This window comes from Drosophila nasuta, chromosome 2R (assembly GCF_023558535.2).
Source record: "Drosophila nasuta strain 15112-1781.00 chromosome 2R, ASM2355853v1, whole genome shotgun sequence".
NCBI classification, from domain to species: domain Eukaryota; kingdom Metazoa; phylum Arthropoda; class Insecta; order Diptera; family Drosophilidae; genus Drosophila; species Drosophila nasuta.
This window is the reverse complement of record NC_083456.1, coordinates 16429974-16455989: the sequence shown is the minus strand read 5'-3', so window position 1 is coordinate 16455989 and position 26016 is coordinate 16429974. Positions and strand designations below refer to the sequence as shown.

The following is a 26016-nucleotide window of genomic DNA, read 5'->3' as shown; positions in this document are numbered from 1 at the left end:
TACGTGCAACATTCCATGACTGCTAGAATGCTAACAAGGGCCCTTCTTTATTGAGTTGTTGTTGATCGATTCCCCTAGCTAAACAAAACCTAAGCACGTTGTGTGCTAAACGTTGACAGTAAAAATGCAATCAACAACAATTGCGAATTACAAATTACGAATTCCGAATTTCGGTCTCATAAAGCGGCCAGAAAATAAACGTCAGTCAATAACCGTACATCGAATTGATTGGATGCCCAGAAGACCGAAAGTCGTCGCGGCACAAAATACAAAACAAAAAACCTCCGAAGCGAACGAAATGTAGTGAGCCATGCCAAATTGATATTAAAATGCAAACGATTGACTATAAAAATTATTTACTACTATATATAAATAAGCATCGAGGTAATGGCCCCAGGGGCGCCATTTTCCTTGGCGCAATATGCATATGGAGCAACCGGCTAATGGCCCAGCAATTTGGCGTCATTTAAACTGAAACGTGAAATAAACCAAAAAATTAAACTGACAAAACCGGCAAAAAGACAGACAGTCAGACGGACGGACAGACAGACAGACAGCATGCTAGAGGAAGAGGGAATAAGAGATATAGTAAGTGCAACTGCCGGAGTGACTCGTGCCCGGCAGCTAACTCAAAGTACAATATAAATAAATTTCGTTTTTGATATGGCAAATTGTCTTCCACTGAATCCCCCAAACCGACCGACCGAACCAGACGAAAGTTCAAGGTAATTGCCGTTGTCAAAGCAGCGCAACGAAAAGTGGGCGTATACCGTAGAAACTTGGCCAACAATTTATGGGCCACTTGAGTACAAGCAAAGGGTGTTGAGGTTGCACGCGAGCAAGCACTAGAACGGCAAAAGGAGTGAAGTACTCGAGAGTAGAGAGAGCGGGGGAAATTCTCGTATTTTGCATAAACGATGTGAGAATTACTTAATTGCTATTAGAACTGGGAATGGGTGGAGGATATCTGTGAGCGAGGTGTTTCAATGGCCCAATGTGTGGGTTGGCTAGTTGCTAGTTGCTGACGAAATTTATGAACGTTTAGGCGCAGACAATGAAGTTGTCTACTGGCAGGTGGCTTCCACTGCACAAAAGGGGAAACATGTATTACAATATACTTGTATACCGTATATATGTATATACAAGTACATATCCTCTGCAGAGTCACGACAGTTAGCGAGTAGTTTGTTAAAGGCAAACTGCTTACCTACAAGCCGAATAACAGACATATTCTGACAATAGGGTCAACAGTTTGTTTTTATTGCCGTTAACCAGCACTACATACATTTAAATATATCTCTTCCGAAGTTACAAATAAGATAAGCAAATTAAAGTGCTGAAAAATAAAATTCAAAAATGTAGAGAAAATTAAAAATAAATAAGGAAATATAATCGTTAAATTTAAACAAAATTTGAAATACCACAATATTCTTTAATATACTGGTATGAAATAGATTTGGTATGCAGATATATTATAGAATTTAAAATATACCATTTAATAATCCCAAACGACAGCAAAAAATTTGTATTTTATCCAAACATGTTTTCATAGTTTTTGCATTAAATTATGCTATTTCAGTTTACAACAACTTGAAATTAATGTAAATAATAGATAGAATACAAATCATACCAAATTTTCAAATTACACTCATTATTCATGATCAAAGCCAAGAATATACTAAAAATATACTGGCAAAAGTACATTTAATATGCAGATATAGCATAAAACATAGAATACACCGTTTACTAAGCCAGCAATTTCACGATTATTTTACAACTTTGTTTACTATTTAATATTATTTTTTCTATATATTTACATATTATTGTTTTCTATGGTATATTGTGAAACTAAAGGAAGCCTGCGGTATATTTTAGATTTCTTCAGTACATCGATTTGGGATATATTTAGAATATGGTTTTATGCAAAATTGGTAGCGGGTATCTCAAAGCAAAGAACACTCGATTGTAGCTTTCTTAATTATTTTTGATTATCGTCGTATCTGTTGTTGTTGATTAAGATTACACTCTTTTTGACCTGTGCGCCACGGCCTTCAATTTGGTCCCCAGTGTTTTCAATACAGTCTGCTCAAGGGGGATGGATGAATTGGCTGCCGTAAGGAGGAAGAATTCGATGAAGATAAAAAGAAATTTATCGAATTTGAAAGAGCTTTTAATCTAAGTATGAATGTTGACAAATAGTAATTCAAACTGACTGATTTCTTTCAATCTTTTCTGCTAATCATCTATTTCTTTAATATGAAACAGTTGCTCCGAAGCTTCTTGCTAGCTATTAGCCAACAATTTGCCTGCATGACTTGCGACTGCGGCAAAGTATTTCGTTTGATTTTGGCGTGTCTACAACAACGGTGATGACTTTGAAAACAAATTTGCGAAAGCGGGGGGAGGGAAGGGAAATGGCTTTCAGCCAAGTCGGTAATCGAATGGGTAAAAGCCTCTGCCCAGGCACTTGAAGCATATTAAGGGCGTCATTAGTGCAGCAAGCAGCGCAAATTTGACAACAGCAAACGGCAAGAAGAGAAGCGGAATTGAGGACGGATTCGACGGGGGTGATGGCCTGACACATGGTGCAGTGCAGCGGACGTGCCGGCGACAGCGTAGGCGTCTCAGTTTTGTTTTGTTGTTTGTTGTTTTGTTGTTGACTTTTGCTATTTAGCGGCCATTTGTATGGCAAGAGGTGGCAGCGAATAACATCGACCAACTGAGGCAGCCAAATGGAAACGGAATTGCAGTTTAAACTTCATTTGGCGCATTTTATTAGCACAGCCAAACAACGTGGGCGGTCGATTAATAAGCAATGCCATAATCAGCACAGGTTTTTGCAAAGTAAGTATTATAAAATAGACTTTTCATTGCATTTTCTTTGGCACAGACTTTGACTGCAGCAGTGCATAGACCAAACACCGTTTGAGCCATAAATCAGACAGAAACAGACTCTGGTCTTGGCACCTATGTATGCGAGCCAACGGGCAAAGTTGCACTCTTGTGGCGCCTCTTGTCGGCACATAAATTCAATTGAAATGAGCCGAGCGCCTGCAAGACGCGCCAGTTTTAACTACTTTTGGGTCGCAGTCAAGCCCAAAATGCCCATGCCTAGGACGAGGCGTCAATTGGCAAATTGGATTCCATGACAGCCAAGAGGAAAAGTTAATTTGCAGCAGCCATAAATAATACACAATTCCAACCGAAGTGTTCGAAAGGTGAAAGCTACGTAATGGAATGCGATCGGCATTGAGAAGTCAAATGGTCAATTCTTAAGTGTCTGAACAACAGCGAACGTGAAGAAGACCGCAGGATTTTAATGGACTTTTAATCGCCTGAGTTCGAATTGCAAGCTGAACTTCTACAGAAAGAATGCACAATTAATTGCAATTTAATGACGCTTTTCATAACAAAATGCAGTTTTCTAAAAATTAGTTGAAATTTCTACTAGCATAAAATCTAGACATTTTCTTTATAATTTATAGAGATATTATACAAAAACTTTAACTATTTTTCTATATAAAATATTTGTAAAATCACCCTTCATTAATGAATTAAGAAGTATTACTCAAAAATTCTATTGCCTAGAACTTTCTAAAATCATAAAATTTGTTAGTAAACTTGTGAAGCACCAAAAGCTTTAAATACTTATATATTATAGTTCATTGAGTACTCAATAAATTATTGATTGCTGTCGTTGTTTTCTGAAGCTTGATTGACATTTTCATTACTGGTGCTTCCCAGATCTATTTTTATTTAATTGTCTTTTAAATTAATTGCTTAATTAACTGCAACAAATTGAGAAGAGTTGAATGCTTTTAGATGTCAATTCATTTATTGTCGCAACAAATAAGAGATAATTGTTTTGTTTAATTGCTTTAGTAATTCGATTAGACTCAGGTTTTCATAAATTATAATAATTATAAATGTTTACGGGGATTTTTTGGTTAATATAAGCACTTACAGCTCGTGTGGAAAATTGTTTTAAGGCGAGTGCATTTGCTCGACATCTCGTGAAAATTCACATTAATTAGCCGCAAAAATTTAAGCACGCCAACGCGGCAAATGTGCAATAACAACAATAATATTAAAAAACGACCCAACAACAAATTTAATTTAATGTCTTTTGGTTTATTTGAAAACTAATTTTCTGAAAATTAATGAGCGCTCATTTGGCGTATATCCAGCCACGCCCACAAAGCGCACGCAAGGCGGCGAGTGCTCGTGGTTATGGATATATAGTAATGGTTATGGTGAGTGGCCAGCGATGAGCTTTTGTTGGATCTGCCTTAGTTATACATACAATATATGTATATGTATGTATTTATTTATAAATTAATGACACAAGACAAATGGCAGCCAATTTATATTAAAAGGCGCCTTCAAGAAATTGGGCGCCGGTCTCGCTAAATGAGTTTTGCTTGCGCTGCCAACAGGTCAGGGGTGGTCTCCATCGGGGCCAATAGAGCAAATGCCAAAGCCAAAACCCAAACCGAAACCGAAACCGAAACTGATGATGATCCCAAATGGGTGTGCACCTCAACTCAACTCAGCTCAACTCAACTCAACTCGACACTGACGGATACTTAATGTGATGCCCTCAAATTGATGCAGTCCAGGGAGTGGCATTTTCGCTTATCAATTATAATTTGAACTAAATTGAAAACTTTTCTACCTTTCCCCCTTGAGTAATAATGATGATGATGATGAGATCGGGTTGTGTAACTGGATCAAATTGTGTTTGCAGCTAATGCCATGCGAGTTAGACATTAACAAAAGCAACAAAATGCAAGCAATTAATAATGAAGGCAATTTATTAGATTATGCTGACGAAAAGGAAAGCATATAAATTCTTAACTTAAAGCTGAAAAGAATGTAAAAATATGGTTATTTTTCAGAGTTACTTTAAGTATGAAATATATCAATATAAATAATATAACTTTAATTGGTAAAGCTGATAAGAAGTAAAACTAGTATATAGTCTATTTACAATTTTATTACTTTTTATATACCTTTCCATGATGGTAATTTTTCAGAGTATTATATGATTGCTATAATAAAATTTAAGGGTAAAGCAAGACAAACTTATCGATATTTCAATGAGTTACTCAACCCTTTAAATATTTTAATTTCAACAACCATTTTTGACAAAATTTTCAGAAAAGTTTGTTGAGAATCTAACAGTGGTAGAAAGGTAAAATTTTCTTAAGTTTTAATTGTAAATATGCAAGCAATGTTCCAGAGAAATATATATATTCTGTTGGAAAATTGAAAACGCTGAAACGAAATTAAAAAATTGATAGACAAATAACTTTATTTTTTTAGAAAAATTCATACATTCTCTTGATAAACTAAAGAAAAGAAAGCAAAGTTTTAAGTTAAATATTAATTTGAATTAGAATAATATAGAGATAATGCTTCAATGAACTAAATAAATTCAGTAAATTGAAAGCTGAAAAAAGCTAACTAAAACAAACGTTATTTCACCGACTGTCTAAATTCACAAGAGACTAAAACAAACGTTATTTCACCGACTATCTAAATTCACAAGGGACTATTTCGTTTCCATGGCATTTCCCAAGGTTTCCAGCACTCATTCACTTTACCCATTCGAAAGTTCAAGTTCGCCGCAGCTGAACAAGCTGTTCGATCAATTAGCCAATTAACCTTTTGTCCTGGTTGCCCACAAGGAGCCACATAGTTTACTCCCCCGACCGACGAAATCAATAACCAAGCACACCAATACTCTGGCAAAAACTTTGTTGTTGTGATGTGGGCGCTGGTTACGCCCCCCTTGCTGGACTGGAACATGCGGTGAGGCTCAATTTAAAAGCCATTTCGCTTTGTCGCCGTCAAAAGTGCTGATGTTGCCGAACAACGGTAGGCGGTTTGTAAAAGGCGCGTGGGCGTGGCAACGTGGCTCGAATCGCTCGAAAAAACTTTGCCAAAAACATAGTCAATAAATCTAGGTAAAAGTTGTAAAGCGACGTCGCGTTGGCCAACTACTTTAAAATAATTAGTGGGTGCAGCAACAGGCAACTGAATAGTCGACAGTCGTTTGCTGACTGTTTGCTGACTGTTTGACTGTCGACAGTCGTCTGTCGACTTGTGGCTGACAATCAGCCAAATTATGGGGTCGTGTTCCCAATAAAGCCAATGCGAAGTACTGTCGACGCTACAGGTAATGCACCTGGCCAAATGAATGCCATTGTCGAGCTCAAATCACACAACAGCAACAACAAATAAAACAGCAGCTGGCACAATGGGACATTCATTAGCGCATTTTGGGGGTTTGAGTTTTTCATTTGGCAAGGTGTGAACCGGCTTGTATTAACTAGTTGTTCTATGTGGCCAAACACAAATAAACTAAGGTTAATTAACTGCTGGCCACATTAATATTTATGCAGCATGATTAATTACACCACAAAACAAAACAAAACAAAACAAAAAGAAACGAGCTGCCAGGCGTCTTCAGCTTGCACTTCGACTCCAACTTGCGACTGTCAGCTTGCACAGCTACCGGGAGGCAAGACTCGTCTTGTCTCGTCTCTCACTCTCTCTTTGGCTTTTGGTGGTGCAATTTGCACGCATTTTGAGTGGGCACAGCTGCGGCAACCAGTTTAAACGCCATTGGTCATTTGCAACAGCAACAGCAGCAGCAACCGAGGCAGCAGCGCCGGCCATTAAAATGACATAGAGCCAACGATGTTGCACGCACTGGAGTGCAGTCAGCGTTCTGTTGTCTGGTCAACAGTTGTATCATGCCACCAAAAACGGGATTACACTTCTCGTGCATATGCTTTTTATTTTGTTTGTGCGGCGTGCTGCGCTGCTGGCGCACAATTATTAACCCAAACACATTGAACGAACCCCAAAGAACGGTCAGGACTTGCTCTGGGGATCGGCATAGACATGTGTTAATGTGCGGCCAAGAACAGCAACAATTAAATTCAGATTAGCACAAACACACACATCGTTCCATTAGGCGACCCATTAAACTCGTTTATTAACTATATTTATTAAATATAACATAGACAAGAATATAATTAATATTTTCCAACATTGGCAGTAGCGTGCTATCGATATTCATAGGTAAAGTAATCGATGAACAAAACACTTGTGCCAGCTCTTCAGAAAGAAATAAGTAATACGTTAATTCAAATGCCGAGTATCCGACAAATTGGAAGCCAATAAACTCATTTGTAGAGGTTTTGTGACACAGCTTTACATTTAAACTTTTTTTCTTATTGTGAAAGAACAATTTCAATCTATGTACTTACAATGAATTTATATTTTAATTCCAACAAAATACATCTCAAGCAGGCATTTCTGAAATCATTATATTATATATAGTTAAGCTATGTAAATAAACTAATCCTTATGTCACTATTCTTGTAACGTATACGCAAAGTAGTTTCAAATTTGAACCCTAACCCTATCAGTTTAATATATGACTATATAAGTATATTATTATGAAAATCAATTCCATTATCATTTTCAGCTTTATCTTATCTTTATCTTATCTCTTTATCTTATCCACTTCAATTTAAACTTTCTTCTCAACGTTTTTTTTGTATTTCAAATAAAATTCGTAGGTAAGTCATTCATATGTAACAAAGGATAAAGGAAGTGTATTGACAATTCCCAAAAGTATGCAATATTTGCTTCATTTGAAAAGTGATGCGACACTTATTACATCACTTTAATAAAAACACAACAAGCTTTGGAAAATAGAGCAAGAAAATATAAATTAATGCTACAATTTTTGTTTTATAGATATCAATTTGATTTGAAAGCTCAGTAAGATTTGTCACGTCGAATTTAAAATAAGTTTTTCTATTTTTCTAAATAAATAAATATGAGTCACACAATACTATTAGTGCAGCCGGCAAAACATGTAACTTCGCGTACATTTTGCGATTATGAAAGCCTTCGTGAGTGTATCGATGGTATCTGCAAGATCTATGAAGAGCATCTCAAGCAACTCAAGCCGTATTACTCCATCATCACGTATGACATCAGGGAACTATTTGATTTTCTCGACACCCTTGCGGACATTGGCTGTTTGGTCTACGATAAGAGAAGTAACTCGTATGTTCCCCGCAACAAAGTTTGGATCAAGGAGCACATCTATTTACAACTTCGTGAAGCTGCACACAGCACATAAATAAGCTGCAAACATAATTTGACAAACATGGTTATGTCGAAAAATAAATACAAAAGAATAAAACAATTCAGACTTTTACTGAATTCTGAAATAATATTTTAGAAATAAGAAAAAATATTCTCAGCATCTCTGATAAGTTTTAAGAAAGTAAAACATTTAAGAATGTATGTTATTATGAATTATCTTAGTCTTTGAGACGATATTTAATTTATGTTCTCATTTAAAATTCCAAAAGTCAAGTAAGTAAAGACTTGCGGGAAGCTAAACTATTTAATGTGATATATGCTATTTAATACAAATGAGCTCTTTATTGCTGCTGCTGCTGCTGCTGATGCTGGACAACAAGAGTTGGTAAGAAATAAAGCAAAAGCAAGAACAAGAGCAATAAAACAGAGAACATGAATCCAAGTCGTTGGGGCAAAGTTTTATCCGTGCTGAAATTCGCGAAAGCAATCACATCACATCGGATTGCAGTCAGTTCCTTTTAACTGCTTGCAAATTTATGTCTCTGCTTAAGAAAACACTAAATGAGTGCCATGCATTTTTTTATCGCACGCAGCAGCAGCGGCAGTAACAGCAAAACAACGCAACACTCAGACAACGGTCCGAGCGAGGCCCAACAACTAATTAGACATGTTAAAGAACTTGTTCAAGTTATTGTCGTTGTTGTTGTCGTTGTTGTTGTTGTGGGACCGGGCATTAAAATGGTAACACCCGACGAACCTTAACTCGATGGCAAGCAAACAGCAAACACATTTAAAAATGCTCAAGTTAATTAATTGCGCAGCAAATGCATAAGGGAATAGGACACGTCGGTAAGCAGGCCCAAAAAGCCAATGACTTGATTTTAGTAGCGCGATAGGAGGGCCTGTCTGCCTACCTGACTGCCTTCCTTCGAGTCTGTTGCCTGGACCTTTGGCCTGCGTGCGTTTCGCTTTCATTAAACAAATATCCAAACACTTTTGCCGCTGATGCGATGACACAGATTAGCATAATCCCAACAAGCCAACTGGGGATCGACTTGCAAGTTGCGAAGTTCAGACGTTTTTAATTTCATTGGGAGCGGCGACAAAAGGTCTGGCAAGCGATCTGGGCTGTGTCCTCGCCATGAAATTCCTGTCCAATTTGGCACACATTCTACTTGAGTATAAGCGGGGCAATTGGGGAAAGTTACCAATTGAAATCTTGTATTGGCAGCATTTAATTATATTTATTTATTTTTTCTTTTTTTTTTTGTGTGGAATGAGTTCTTCGGTACAACTTCATTAGGGTTGCCACGCCCACGACAAGAACAGCGCAACAATCAACGAGAGATGATTAATTGATCAGACGAATGCTGGACAACAAACCCACAAAAACAGCAAAAAACATTCGACGGCACAATCAAATTAAGGCAGCATATAAATGTGAGCCAATTATTAAAACTTAATTTTGATGTAGACACCAGCTACAACTTCAGCCGCAACTCAACTCCAATTCGAACTCAACAGCACCATATCGAGATGATTCCCAATTTCACAGCCTCCTCAGCGGCAGGCAAACTAATGAGCCACATGCACTTGGCTGCCAAAATGAATGTTGTTGTCTGCTCTGCCTGAGAGCCAAATAACTAATCAAGCTGTTCGGGCTGCCAACTTTGATGCATTTCCCAAATTGATGCCCCAGATTGATGGGGCATGCGGCGTTCGACACTGACTCCGACTGTCTATCCAAAAAAAAACTGACCACTGACATATGCAAAACATTTTGTCGAACACTGGCCGCTGGACGCTTGACGTGGCCAGAACAAGGCAGCAGTGTCTACAAACAAATGGCCTGAAAATGCAGACAAATGACTAACAAGAAGGTGAAGAAGTTGGCAGTTACGATGGGTTTGAGTCTGCTTAGCTGACGCGTCAATGATCTACTAGAGGAAAGACAATTCAATAATACTAAGAAGAGTGCAACGAACAGTTTGAAATAATAGTCAAAAATATGATTGTTTGATACTTTATATCTAAGGGAAAAAGTTGCTTTAAGGATATTTAAAAATGCACATAATTAGTTGCAGAGTTTTCTTTTTATAATTTGATTTTTGTTACTTCATAAATATACAAAAAAAGTTACTCTAACGATAGTCAAAATGGTCTTTATTAGTTGCTGCATATTTTTTATAATTTGTTATTTATTTGGTAGTTTATATTTCACGAAAAAGTTATTCGAACAATAGTCAAAATTTCACTTTTTCAATGGACCAATATGCCGTGCTCGTTGTGTAGCGCAGACATAAAATAAAATAAAGATATACAAACATATTTCAATTTCGTTGTTAGCTCAACTCGTATTGAACTGCGCTAAATTAACCGCGGGCATTCATTTCGGGTTTCGTGTCCAAATCGTCCAAGTCAGAGTTGAAGTTCTTTTTTTTTTCTTTTTACTTGGTTGAGGCATTTTGATGAGTATTGATGAGTTTTAATAAATTGCTGATGAGTTTTCAAGCGCGCTTGGTTTCCCAAGCATCAACAGTAGAGATATAGATATATTTTTGTACATCTGCCCGATTCTTCGTACTTGTTTTGGGTATCTGTAACGACTGTGGACGACTGTGGGCACATAACAAGCCTCAACGCCTTACAGCATTTGAGTGATGCGTTTTTGAAAGTGGCGTCGAATTTCTCAACCGTGAAGCGCCATGCAGAGCAGCGGTAATTGAGACGCTGATGCTGATGCTGATGCCGATGTTGATGTCGAGTCTCTTATCCCAGCCTCGGAGCTTGAAGCGTGTTGCATGGAGCAAGCTGCTTGCTGCTGGGCTGTGTAGCCGTTTAATTGCCGCCATTATTAAACTCATTTATCGTGTTTTAATTTTAACGTTGAGCTTCACCAACAGCAACAACACAGTGGAGAGCAGCAGCCCAACAGCAACAGCAGCATCAGGTGTCTGACGGCGACGGGGGCATCACTTTGCGTAGCATCATGCCCTGCATCTCTCTCTCTCTCTCGCTTCGTTCCGAACTGCATGCAGATGCCGCAGTATAATTAGTGTGGCAGACGGCTGCGGCTTTGCTGCGTCGATTGCAGCTGCCATGATTTGGCGCTGATGCAGCAATTTACAACAAAATTATGTTGTTTGCTTAATTAATAAAAGTAGTTTTTAATAGAAAGTCATTAGGCAGGCAGGCAGTAAGGCTGCCAGGCAGCCAGGCAGCAAACGAAAGACTTGGGCAACAAACTTGCTGCTTGATTGATGTAAAATATTCGAACACAACTAGCATGAGCAACTTTAGCAAAAGTGTCAACATTGTCACCTGATAAAAATTGAAAGAATTCTTTTCGCCCACACTTTGTCTTTGCATTCTTTAAGCAACTACGTTGCGGCATTTCACGTGTTGGCAAATACAAGTGGTCTTGGCCATAATTAATAAACCGTATGTCACACTTTCGAGTTCATCAGAGTCAAAGACGGCAGCCGACAAGTCAAGTCAAGCCGAGTCGGGCAAACCTGAATTTCCTTCATCTGGTTTTCACTGTAAGACTGAATGACGTCCGCCAAACTGTCGCATAAAATAATATAATTAACATAATCATAATCAACAAAGTATAAACGTTAAATTGAGGCTAATTACTTTATAACCGACACTCAACTGCGAAACATCGTCCATGACGCTGACAACAAAGTCGAATTATTTAAAAAACATGCTCACTTGTGGCAAACTCGTTTCAATTATGGGGAATCAAGCGGTCTCTAGCCACTGTTCAACATAGCGATAGTAACAACCCCAGCCACAGACACAGCCACAGACGCAGTCACAAACACAGTTTTCGACCCCAAGCCCCGACCCCAAGCCGTCTCCCGGACTCGACCGCCAACCGGATGGGCCAGAAGTGCGCGACAGTTCCACATGCGAATGAGATTTGATTTCATTTTCGTCTAAATGGAGCTATGACCACGTTTTTTATGTCTGATTGTATAAACTGCAACGCTGTGATTATAAGTAGTCCGATATATACACTGCAACAAATTGGGAAGTGTTTTATTACAAATTAATAATTCGAATTTTGGTTATGTTAGTTTTATTATTTAATATTATAATAAAGAACTAAACTTTTTACATTGCAATATAGATATTTGTATTATACAATTTATTGTAAGCTATGTGATATTATTATAGACTTTTTCAGTTTTGAATAGAGCAATATATCCTCTAAGACCTCGACTACTAGCTATAGAAATTTTAGTTGTTTAGTGCATCCATTAAATGAACAACTCCTCGCTTGAGCGCAATATGGCGGCTGGCTGGCAAAGATAAAAGAAGCTAAGTTAAATGTTTTAAGTTTTTATGACAAGCTCATGAATCCGTGTGCAATTGTAAATGCGCCATATAATTTACAGATAATTATTATAATTACAGGTTATTTTTCAGTTAACATACGAGTCCGACTACGAGTCCAATTCCGATTCCGAGTCTCAGTACTTGCTACAATTGTTACTCTTGTTGTTGTTGTTGCGGCTGCGCGTGGTTAACCAGTTGTTGTTGTTGTTGTTGTTGTTGTTGTTGTTGTTGCAGTTGCTGTTGCTGCTCGAATGCCCACAAGCGTCTATCAAGTTTTATTTGCTATGCCAGTTGTTGCTGCTGCTGTTGTTGCTGCCATTGCATATGTATAACTGGCACGCAATTAGCTGGTATTTCAGTTCCAAAATTATAAAAATAAACATTTTAACGCTTTAATTAGGTTTTGTAATTTGCCATGAAATTATGTATTTATGATCTTAGCGCATTGCTTAATTTGAAGTTGGCCAACCGCTCGACCGAAATGATTAACTACTTTAAATTTTCATGCATATCAAAAGACTTCGGCAACGAACTTGGCATCAAATTAGACACTCTTTAGAAGCTTTAGCAGAACAAACGAATTAATCAGTTGCCAACAGTTTAAAGTGAAAAATGATCTGCATTTAGTGAATTAAAATTAACTTAAATTTGCAGAATAAATCAAAAGACTTTGGCAACAAACTTTTAAACTAAAAAGTAGAAAGTTAGTTATACGAAAAATTGGCAGTTTTAGACTATAAATTGTATAGGTGAGGAAATGCTTTTCGATTGTTTCAATATCAAGGCACTAAAAAGTTGAAATATGAAATAAATAAGCAAATGAAAACAAAAGATTTAGACAACAAACTTCATTACCAAAAATAGAAAACTGAATTTCACGAGAATTTGAAACTTGCAGAATATATATCTGAAAGTTAAGTAAATACTTTTCCAGCGTTCAACCATTAGTCCTTTAAAACATTTCGCATTTAAGGGTATAAATGAAAAATTACAAATGAAATCAAATGACTTAGGCAACAAACTTGTTGACAGTTGAAAAGAAATATTTTAAACTTTAAAACATTTTGTAATTATTGAATATTAATCTAATATAAAATACCATTTAAGTCAAACAACTTAAGCAACGAACTTTCTGTCGAATTAACAACTAGCGGAAAAAACTGCTTTCTTTTATGAATGTAAAAAATCTTTTATATTTACAGAAATTTAATTCAAAATCAGAAGATCTTACTGCTTAATTGATATCGATTAGAAAATAGTTTATTATATTAGTTTATAAATACACAGAATATTACAAATGACTTAGGCAACGAACTTGCTGCCAAATTCTCAATAAGTTTAAAATACTTTTCATTCGTAATCAATTAAAAATAAGTAGATATTGCTCCCAAATTAAATTTTGTTATAAACTAAAATTCTTTAGTGTAAATTTTAGTGGACAGACAAAATCAAATGACTTAGGCAACGAACTTGCTGCCAATTAGATAAAAGCGGAAATAGAAACTTGAATTTACAAACTTATGTAGGAAAAAGCGAATAAAATTGTAATTGTAATTTAAAAATAATTTTGACTTTTGGCTTAATTAAAACGATTTTAATCGGACATTTGGAATACGTGAGTCATTTGGTTATTTCGCTCATCTCATAACCTGAGGGCCAATTATGCGTTATGGTCAAAGCACAAAGCTGAAATATGTTTGCACTGGCCATAAATAAATTTTTCAGTCAACCAAAAAACAAGGGAAAAAAAAATGTGAACAACAAAACAAAAAGCCTTACAATCTATGGACAACGCGTCGTTCCAGGGCCGGGCACCGATAAAAATCGCTGGCAATTTGTTAAATTTAACGATTTTCAGCATAAACAACAACACAGCGACAGTCCAGAAGTGAAAGAAGAAGAGCGAAAACTGAAAACTGTGCCGAAAGTTGAGCAGCCCCAAAATGGACAAAATGGCCAAAACGGTTTGTCGGGCTTGACCGCTGGCCGCTGGCCGCCGCCGCCTCCTGCTTCGACTGTTTTATGACCAAATAAATAATTAAAATGATGCGTGGTGTTAAGTGCCGCCACGTCTCTCTCAAATGATGCAAAGCCACACGCAGCGCAGCGCGTACATTTCTTTTGAAAATTTGTCATAAATTTATAGCTTTCGCGCTGCTCTTCACGAGTTCAAAAAACTGCTGCGTACAGGGCACGTACGCACTCTGACACTCAGAAGAGTCAGAAATGTCCCCCGATTCCTTGCCCCTGTCCCGGTTCAAGTTGGAGCAAGCTTAATTGCTTGTCATGTGGCACACATTTCCAACGCAAATTGGCCGCCAGATATGTCAGACGTGAGTCGACCACACAGCGTTTCACATCTCATCTACTATACATCTAGTGCCGCCAAAAAGCTAAAGAACATAACAAATTGTTTGCCAAATTTCAGACTAAACTTGCGCCAGACTTCTTCGCTAGGCCCATTTTTTTGTTCTCTGTTTTTTGATGACCAGCGGTACGCCCTTTCAATTGTCAACCGGTTCCTCGTGGCATGACTCGAACTCCACTTCAACTGGTAATTAAAGAGAACCGCGTCGAGTTTTAATGAACTAACTGAGGAACATTAAACTAATATGCTTTATGGCTGTGCTCGACTTGTCCCGGCAATGTCACTTGTTGCAGCTTCTTGTCTTTGAGATCTTTCAATCTGGCACCGAGAAATCCCTTTTTTATGATTCTGCGCTCGTTAAAAGAAACGTCTTCGTCGCCGTCGTTGTTGTCGGCCTTATCACTTTGCATCGTTCGCAGTGAACATTAAAAAAATATAAAAATCTTATCGCAAAATCAACTGCGATAACGCATCCTGCAGCAAGTGGAAGCACGTCTAGGAAGTCTCACTAGAGGTTTCCCAGTAAACGCGGTCAGAAGTTGAACATTCTTTCATTTTAAACGGAATGTACATTAAGTTGCTGTCAAAAATTGGTAACGTTCCATTTTCTAGACAATTGTTTTAGGTGTTTTACTGCACAACGATAAAATGCGCGTGAACGTATTCATCAGCTTGAGATTAAGAAATACATCACTGCATTCAAAAATAAAATACAAGAAGTTAGAATGTTCATGGTTTTATTTATTTAATATTTTCTTCAATATTAAAACTTTAAGTGGCAGCGGCAAGCAAAGTATTTACCAGAGCCAAAATATTAACTAACGAAGTATCAATATTTGTCAAAAGTGGCGCTATGGCTGTTATCACCGTATCCCCTAAACTACTAGCTGTGACGCCATTCAGCAAATCCTTCAAAGCATCGGCTGCGCCGTCCTGAACGCAAACAATCGTGGAAGTCACATCTCCAGTTAAATTTGCAACAAGATCAGAGAGGAGAGACTTCACTTGACCAACTGCCACAATTGGCGAAGGCACCACATACAACAGAAGCTGGAAAAAAAGAAGTTAAGGCAAACGATTTCAACTAAAAGGAAGTGCACTCCTTACTACAATTAAAAGTGTATGTTTTACAATTGAAAGCATTTTGAGCTGCAATTAAACTGTACATTTGACAGTCCGAACAGAACTATTTATAGTTGCATTTCTCCAATTAACACAATGTCATGAGTTGCACGTTTTGCGTGCCAAAGTGATAACGATAACGAATAAAATGCAATTAGGGCAAATGACAACAAAGAGCGGCATCAATTGCAAATATTGCCAATGTCAAAACTTTTATGACTCTATTAGCAGGCGTCTTATGAAGATCACGCAAAGGCCACCAAAGCTCATAAACTTAACTACCTTTTGAGTCACTTGGCTCAAGCTGTATCCCCTCGCATATAGAGTCATCTTGGATTGCACATTGTTAAATGTGTTGTGTGTGTGTTGTTGCTCCCTGCGCGTTGAAAAATTTGTAGTGTCCAACATAAATAATATTTTATTGGCAATTTGGTTGGAAAATTAATGTGCATACAGTTGGCAACTTTGGTAATTTATGCAAATAAAACGATCGTAAATTTGGCATTAAAACGCTTATTAAATGATCGTTTATTAGCCAAGGCCCGCGCAGTCTGCACTCTACACTCTCAAGTCTGAAGTCTGGAGTCGGCAGTCAAAGGATTAGTTTCGAAACTCCTCGGTTTTGTGTGCAACAAGGTTGCGATTTGTAGCAGCTGCATAAATTAAGTGATTAACAGAATTGTTCTTAAATGTTGGCAGCTACTTACAAGATTGATATTATTTACGATGCCTTTGGCCACATTGATATATGTACATACACTCAAGATATATACTGCAGACTTCAATGTGTTTTGGCAAATAAATACTCAATACATAGCTGAGCGACAAAAAGTGTCTATAACTTCTGGGAAATGTCTGTCTGGCTGTCTGATATATTGTATAATGTATTAGCTGGCGCATTGTGTGTTAATTTGACAACGACAGCGAGCTGGCATTCCTTGGGAACGGCAGCAACCAAACAACAACAACACTTTTGCAGCCATGGCGACAAACGAGCCTTGTTCCTGTCAAAAGTCAGAAATATAACCATATAAAATCAGTCGGCATGACCATTGAGCTGCCTCTCTACCTCATCCTCATCCACATCGTCTTCATCGTCATCGTCAACGCCATCAACATCCCCATCATCATCTTCCACAGCTCCAGAGGATTAGCAAAATGAATGCGGCAAACGCCTTAAAAGATTTCTCTCCCTCTCTCTCTCTCTTTCTCTCCTCGAAGCTGTCAGCGATTGGAGTCCTCAACGTATCAGCCCACAATAATCAAACAATTTTGCTGCTTTTATAACATGTTGAATATGTTTTCAGCACATATACTTTGTGCAGGCATCTTAATGATGTCCGAATCGAAATGAAATTTATATTTAGAAATGAACTGAGACTTTCTTTGCGCTGCTTAAAATCCATCACTTTATTATGCTAGTTGTTGTGACTTTCATGCGACGGCTTAAGATATCGTTTTGTTAAGATGTCTCTTCGCCTTTTTCTTTCTTTTGGGGCCGCAGTCGAAGAAATTTCTCATTCATAAGCCAAAAGATTCATTCATGATGATGATGATGACTTAATAATTGAAATTTATCAAAATAAATTAAGCAAATCGTCTTTAAATTTAAATGCCACATTAATTACAACGTCTTAGAGAAGCATTTAAAAAGCGCCTGACAAATGGTTCAACAATTTATAACGACCCACAGAGCAAGCGAGAGAGAGAGAGAGAGAAAGACAGGGAGAGCGAAGGAATCTATAAAGAGATTTCCGTTGGCTGCCCACAACACAGATTTATCACTTGGCCTAGACAAAACAACAAAATAAAGATCGAACGAGGAATCGAAGTCGAGGGTTCGATCTTTTCAATGTCACAAACTGAGGCCAATAAATTGTGAACAATTTACAACGGGCAATTCATAAATTTATTAATGAATTAAGTTATAAGATAATTTACAGTTGATGCTGATCAAAACGCAATCTGCTCTGAACAAAATGATCATCACTGCTGATCGCAGCAATATATCAACTGTGTGTGGACGTGGCCCAAGCCAAAAGCTGAAGATGAAGCTGAAGCTCAAGCTCGACCTAATCGAATCGAATCGAATCGCCAAGCAAAAGCAAAACAGCAAAGCAGACAAACCAAAAGGGAAAAAAGGCACAAACTACCGAGAGAATTCTCAGAATTCGTTCGGCAAAGACTGCAAAAAAAGAGGAAAACGAAAAAGAAACAAAATTTAAATGAAGCTGTGGTCGAGGATCGCTATCGAACAGAGAACTGAGACACTGGCTGCAGTTTGTCTGTGGGTTTAGTTCTATGCACAGAGCGAATGATTAGCTGCGTCGAACTGTGGTTCCATAATCGTTATCAGCGGCACCATCAACCATCGCCTCTTGACTTTTGCATTTTATTGGTGTTGTTGTGTTTTTTTTATTTTTGTTGCTTATAAATTGGAATTTAAAATTAATTAAGTTGTCGTTTTGCGCTTTTATCCAATTTATAACTAATATGACACCGATTATACGAAATATGTTCGCTAATTAACGAACAAACACCAGCAACCAACAGCAACAGCAACAACAACAACAACAACCTCACACTGCACTCCGCTTCTCTCGTTTTGCTTAGTCGCAGTTCCAGTTCGAGTTTTGCTCATCTAACTGGCCACAGCCAAAGAACCAGAGAACCAAGGCAGACAGACAGGCAACAGCTCTGCCATCGTCGTCGTCGTCGTCGTCGTCGACGTCATCTTCCTACTCTTTCGGATCGTGTCCGCGTGCTCGTAATCTGCTCGCTGAAGACGCGTTGTAAATTGTCTGACAAAGCTTATTTTATTAATTTAAGCCATAAACGTTGGCTTGGCCCGCTTGTTGTTGTTGTTGTTGCTGGCTGAAACTCCTTTTGCATATGCAGCCAAGCATCGCCAAGCAGCACCAATTTATTGCGCATCGTAAAAAGCCGTTTGCGTTTTAATAAGCCATGCCAAACACGCGGCAGCGCTTGTTTCGTTCCTCCTCAGCTGCCTTGACTGCCTCTTCTGCTGCGGTTGTTAGCACAAGGCGTCGATCTTGACGACGTTTTGCTCATTTGGTCATTTGGCTTTAACCCTCTCTCTCTTTCTCTCTCCTCTGTTTGTCACACTCTGCGCATTCTTGGCCACAACGAGCACCTACTTGTAAGTGCCTCCAATTGACCAATTGAGTGACATTGCTTTATGGAACTAAGGGAAAACATAACTGCACTCGAGATTACACAGTTAGAGGATTATGTAATGGACTTGTGACTTGCAGAAATCAAGGAGAAAAGTCGAAATCAAAAAGGTATAATACGATAAAATTTCTGTGGGATGACCAACTTAACAAAGGCGAGATCGTGCGAAAAATGTCCGTATATCTACTCTACTTATTCGTTGAGCAAAGTTTGACGGAATTACATACCATGCTATAAAATTAATTTGAAATTTATATTCAAAATTGTTTATTAAATTAATAATTATTAACTAATTAATGAGCCCTAAATTAGGTCTCCCAATTTTTAACGATATAATCGATATCATAAAAAAGTTTCGTAGGCAAAATCTCTATAATTTCGTGCTCGACAATGGAATTTTAACAATTCTTATTAAATTTATTTAATATACAATACAATTAAACATGTACTACAAAAATAAATAAATAAACAACTTTGACTGTAAGCAATTTCTTGAACCTATATTAAACTCTTTGCTATTTTATTGTATTTATTTCCACGTCTTAAGAAGTATATAGATATGTTATATAGTAATCTTTGCCATATAACCGAAATTTAAAAGATTATCGTATCCCATATTACATATGTTATATTATATATATTCCTAACTTAGTCATAGTTATTTATATACATATTTCCAAAAAGAAGTAATTCATTAATATTATCAATAATTTAATGAAAGATCGCTTAAAGACAACTTAAAAACTTAAACAAATTACAATTTTGTGATATCTATTCTAGAAATTAAAAAATTTTGTATAATATCTCTCTATTGTAGAGCTTTTAAAATTAAATTTTATATATACATAGTATATATTTTAATTAATGCAACTTCAGTTTTATGCTTCTTTAAATTGTCTTATTATTCATTCATGTTAAATTCTTTATACGTATCATGTTAATCTACACTTATCGCTAAGCTACTCGTTATCACTATGCAATTATCAGCTAGGTGCAAGCATTCAGTGTGCGCTCATTGCCTATGCCAATTACTTAGCCACAACATAATAAAAATAAATATGTCAAAATTAAGTAAGCAGCCACAAATTCGCACACAGGAGAGCAGAGCAAGAACATCAACATGAAACTTGCAACACGCTGGCCACAAACACGAAGCGTTCGCTGCTTGGTCTGCTTGTTGTTTTGGGCGTTGAAATCAGTAAAAATAGCCAAGGGAAGGCAAGCAACAAGAACAACTCAGCAAACAACTGAGTGTGAGAGACTATTGGCCAATGGCCAGTGGAGTTAACAGAGTTAACAGGACGTAAGGACGAGAGAGAGAGAGAGAGAGATGGGCACACGAAAATCGTTTACAAATAAATCAGAAAGCGATAAATAAGGATTTTGTCTCGTAATAACTCAGCGGGAGCCATTTAACATGCAATCATAACGAATCGATGCTGAACGCTTAACCAAATGCCAACACCAAACACCGAGGAGCAAAAAGGGTTTTTGCCACGCATTTTGGGGGCAAGGAGATGTGGCAGACAGCAACACGCTTTCACACCAGGCAGCCTGCAGCTTGTAGCAAGTGTGTGTATCGAATTGTTGTTGACTTGTTGCAGTTGTCGTTGCTTCTGCTCAACGTTGTCGTTGTCGTTGTTGTTGTTGCTGTTGTTGTTGTTGTTCTCGCGCCTTGGGCATGAAAAATAAAGTTGCCAACAAGCAGGCACAAACATGTGCTCCTCCTGACAGGGGCGTTCTTTTTATGCGTTTTATGAGCGTCGCTTTTTGTTGCTTTTCTTGCCTGTCCCTATCACAAAATATAAAAGAACATACGCAAAACATGCACTTGCCTGCACTTCATAATTTGGCCCAAAACGATCCACTTGGCTGGCACATGGAAAAGTGCATGTCGAGTGTGCGTAAAGCAACAACAAGCTTGCTTAATTATGTTGTAAAACAATCAGCCATCATTTTGGCCAACAGCAACTCCTACGTTCTCCGTACTCCGTACTCCACATAACTCATTTGGCCGAGGGAAGTAATTAAAATAACAAAAGCTCGCGTTGACGCTATGCCCAGCAAATATGGCTGGCAGACACGCAGTCGTCGTCGCTGTATACGATTTTCTATGACTAATTGCCAGAAGTGTGTCACAGGAAGAGGCTTTGGAGGCAACCCATTGCATTGCAGTGGATTGCAGTGGATTGGATTGGATTGGATGGACTGACAGGCGAAGAGGCGCTGCCACTCCTGACGGGCTACGTGCTGCTTATGGGGTCAGGCACGCATAGGAGAGAACGTTGAACGTTGCGCGTTGCACGTTGAACGTTGAATGTGGCTTATCTTGATGGAACTGCAAGTGCAGTTAAACTGGCTAACAAGAAATTAAATTCCATTACGCGCGCATAAGTCAATTGCCCAGCGCACAGTGTGGCAAACGCGGCAAACATTTTTATTTATTTTATTTTGTGATATTATTGTTATTGTTATTATATGCAATTTGGAATATTATGCCGAATATATCATATGCTACGATCGATATACTACCTTGGGCATCGACATACAGAAATGAACTTATCATTGACAAATTAAAGTATCTTAAACTTTATTTTGGTTCTTAAATTTTTCAGTTCCTTTGAGAATTATGCTAACGAAAATTTCCAATCAATCTACTTCTTACAAATTCTCTCAGATCATTAATAAATTCTATAAAACTTGCTTTAAGTCCAAATTTTTTAACTATATTCTCATTATTAAGTTCATAAATTAATCCAGTTTAATACTGTTAATTCTATTTAGGGATTAAATTTTATGATAGCTCAGTTTGTAGAACAGTTCCGAATCATTAGAGATTCTGATTTCAATATACATACATATATGCATGACGTAAGTATAATAAAACAATATAAGAAACGAAATGAAAACTAAATGAAATAAATATTAGTTAATAAATGGACCAATCAATTAATTAAAATAATACAATAGTCAAGCAATTAGAAAAACTTGCAGTGGGATTTTGCATATTAATCAGAAATTTAATAAATTCGTTATCAAATACTTAAGTACTTTATTTTCTCACATGTGTTTAGAAAATTCGGTATTATACAGATATAGCATTAAGGATTCAATTTGGCGATTTGTATTCCGCATTATTTTTCTCTATAGCAAGCGCACTTCAACCACTGTGCAGCAGTGGGCTCGGCTAATGAAGAGGTGGTAATTTATGTGGCTATATTCACCTGTGCCTAGACACGTTTTAAGAAAGCCAACTGGAGTTGTGGACTTGGACGGTTCGCTTACGTGGGACGCGCAGACAGTGATGCAGAAATCCATGTGCAGGATTAATTAATTGCCAGCCAGTTGGCAGCTGATGGCTGCGGCACACTAGACGTATACGTGACATTTGAGATATGTTCAGCCGCTTAATGTGCGACATTTTGTTTGTTTTTGCTCACAACTGTTTTGGTGGCAGACCGAATGTCAAACTCTGTTTCTCTCCACTTACCTGCGACTGTTTTGCATATGCAGCCCATGCAGCTTCAAACTTATAATGATGAGCAGAGAAACAGACAAACAGACAAACGTTGCAGCATTGCGCGAGACGACAGCGTTGTCAAATGACTTGCGTAAATTTATCGTAAATGCCATCAACGGTAGCGAAGCTGCAACTCCTGCGCTGGATCACTCGCAAGTCAGTCATCCACTCAGTCTGTCAGTCAGGCAGTCAGTCATTTATTCAGCATGCGACTCGCTTGGCTAATCCTCGTTAATCCTTTTGGCTGCTCGGCTGCATGCAGCTTCGTGTAGTTGCACATAAATTCAACTTCTTCCTGCCCCCGCAAATTCGAATGATATGCTAATGAAATGCAACACAACACAACGCAAGAAGATACAACTCCTTTTTGGCTTTTGGGCATGCGCCACTTTTGCATGTGATAAACGAGAATTTGACTTGCAACTTGCAAGTTGCATGTTGCGTGCTGCGGCTGCGGCTGCGGCAGCTTCGTCTGCGCCTGTTTGACACATTTAATTGGAAGTCAATTGCTTTGCAGGAAGTGAGATACCATAAAGTGGATTTTCTGCAGATGCAAATGATGTTCGAATGTTCAGCAGAATTAACGAGAATGCTTCAAGCTAATTGTGCTGCTGATTTGCTGATATTATCAGAATGCTCATTTAATTGCAGCATATTGATGTTGATGAATTTGATATACCATAAATATTGTTTGAAAAGACGTTGAATATTTCAAGTATTTTAACCTTAAGCTTTTACTCTATTTGTGAAACGTTAAATTGATTGAAATTTTAGAACATTCCTCACTTGCAATATGGGGCTTTTATTTAGTTTTATTTTAAATGTAATTTTGCACATTCTCCGAGTTTATTACCAAATATTTTTCCATCTCTCATACCCGATCAAAATAATTGTGCTTAAGACTAGAATGAAATTTAACGCAAATAAATACAATTTATTTTTCTAAGGTAAGTTTGAAAATGTAAAGTCGAATTGTTCAGAATAGCTAAGACACAACTTAAGTAGTATATGTATATGCACATTTCTAAACGATTATTTCTCTTCTTAATAAGTTTTTTTTTAGCTTTGAGAAACTGTCATTTAAGATCTTAAAATATTACATTTTCTTCAATTAGCAGTTTTTCTAACAATATCTTCTTTTTCGACTAAATAAATACTTGCTTTTATTTACCATTTGTCAATTTATAAATATAATCTCGACTAATAATAATAATAATCATAATCATAATCATAATGCATGTTCTAGGCGCCAAGAAGCTAACTTGAAGAATTCCCCAAGAAATATAGAAAAATTCATTGTCTATGTGCAAGAGAACAAAAAAAGAAATCGAAGCGCAGCTCAAGTCAAATGTATAGCACCCAAAGGACGGCGGCAAACGGCGCTCCAATTGAACACACTTGGGTGACATTCAATGGGGTTCGGACTTGTAGTTTGTGTCTCATTGTCATGCCCGGCTTATTGATTGGAATACAATGGATCCTTAAAGTGTGCTTACAAGCGCCGTAACTCAAACAAATTGCAGCCGCCTGGCAAACGCCTGACGAGGACAGAGTTGGAGATGGACACGGAGATGGAGATGGAGACGGAGCCGAGGGAGACAACGTCGTCGACGGGCAACGACACTGATCAACAGGCGCGGCAGAAGCAGAAGCCGAGCCAACTGGGAGTTGAACTTGGACTTGAGGCTGCGCTGAGTGCGTTTTACATGATGGCTACAAGACAGGACAGCACCGGACAGGAGCGAGACGTCTGGACTGCTGTCTTAACAAGAACAAGATAAGCCCGCGCCCCAATGCCGAATGCCGATTGCCATTTGCTGTTGCTGTAGCTGTAGCTGGCTTTAAATTATTCCAAGCTTGCCACAAAAGACACGGACCAGAGGCGCTACTGACGCGCTTATGTTAAATTTACCAAACAACCGATTTGTATGCAATTTTGCGATCGTCATGGCACAGAGAGAGAAAGAGAGCGGGGAGTTGAAATCCAAATCCCAGCGAGACATCATGACGTCGTGGATTTACAGAGAGCGCTTGAGCTGCATTGCTATTGTCTTTGTCTTGGCTCATCCTCATCCTCAAGCTCGTTGTTGTGGTTGTTGTTGTTGTCTGCCTCAGTGTCTGCCGCGATGTCTAGTTTATTGGCGTGATTTTTTATTTGCATTCGAAATGCTGTTTTATTTTTTTTTGCTGGCCTGGCCCAGTCAAGAAGTTGCTGTTGCTGTGGCTGTTGCTGCTTTTGCACGTGATGTATGCGACACGGCCGCCCCGGTGTCCGCTTTGCTTTTGCCACACAATTGCCATAAGTTTCGTGGCCAGTTTGCAATTATTTGCGGAATTCCTTTTGGAATATATATTGACTCGCACTCCCCAGCAGCAGCAGCAGCAGCAAAGTCGAACTGGACTCGACTTGGAAGCCATACTCTTCAACTATATATACATATATATGTATGTATATACTACGTGCCTTGTGTGCACGTCCAGCGGGTTGCAGGCGCTGCGCCTCCAACTAACTCTGACAGCCATACAAGGAAGCTTAACCCAATGCCACATCTCGTTGCCGTTGTCGCTTTGGTTGTCGTTGACTTTGTGGGTTGGGCACATTCTGGTTTCGCTTCGACGCTTTGCTTGCTTTATGCTCCTCTGTTAATTTGTCAGCGAATTTCGTTTTTAGCACATTTTTTTAAATGCATGCAATTTGTGGCATGAACTGTGTGCAGCTTTTGTGGCAGCTTCATATTGATGACTGACTGACAGTTCGATGAAGTTGTCTATCATTAAATGTTCTTTCTTGTTTGTCGGATTGCAGTATATTATTTTATATTTTAGAAACTAATTTTAATTATAATCATTCTAAAGGAATCAGTCAATCAATTAACTTCAAAGAATGTCTGGTCTTGATGACTTGGATCGCTTCGGACGACCATCGTCATCAACAGATAACCAACACGTCAGTGAAGTGAAGGAATTAGTGCTCAAAAATCGTCGGTTGATTATTCGAGACCTTACTGATATAATCAAAATATATCATAAGGATTTGTGAAAACGATTTTGAAACCCCATTTACGACTACGAAAAATCAAATCGCGCTTGGTACCAAAAAAACTATTTCTACACTCGTTCTTCGTGACCATTTTGCTGATGCCTATACCGGAAAGGGACTATTTGGCATGTTTCTAGGTCTTGAAAAACGCTGATATAGTAGTATTAATTTAAATGAAATTGCACAGCAGTCTTATTAGGTATATGTTTACTTATAGTCTTCAATTCTTGCTAACAACATTGCTTTAACATTGTTATTGTACTATTATTGTTATATAATTTAATTCCAAGC

The 26016-nt window shown here is 37.9% G+C and overlaps 2 protein-coding genes across 2 annotated transcripts; one reads left to right on the top strand and one right to left on the bottom strand.

Moving 5' to 3' along the window:
- The first annotated feature begins 7765 nt into the window (after positions 1–7765).
- On the top strand, positions 7766–8232 carry LOC132786007 (protein enhancer of rudimentary-like). The gene has a single exon (XM_060792368.1). It carries the CDS (start codon positions 7859–7861, stop codon positions 8165–8167), a length of 309 nt encoding a protein of 102 aa, XP_060648351.1. The 5' UTR covers positions 7766–7858; the 3' UTR covers positions 8168–8232.
- A 7336-nt stretch (positions 8233–15568) lies between these two features.
- LOC132786755 (uncharacterized) lies at positions 15569–16021 on the bottom strand. The gene is made up of 2 exons (XM_060793389.1): positions 15956–16021; positions 15569–15898 (listed from the first exon to the last, which is right to left on the bottom strand). The coding sequence occupies exons 1-2, from the start codon at positions 15989–15991 to the stop codon at positions 15620–15622; spliced, it is 315 nt and encodes a 104-aa protein (XP_060649372.1). The 5' UTR covers positions 15992–16021; the 3' UTR covers positions 15569–15619.
- Positions 16022–26016: the final 9995 nt, after the last annotated feature.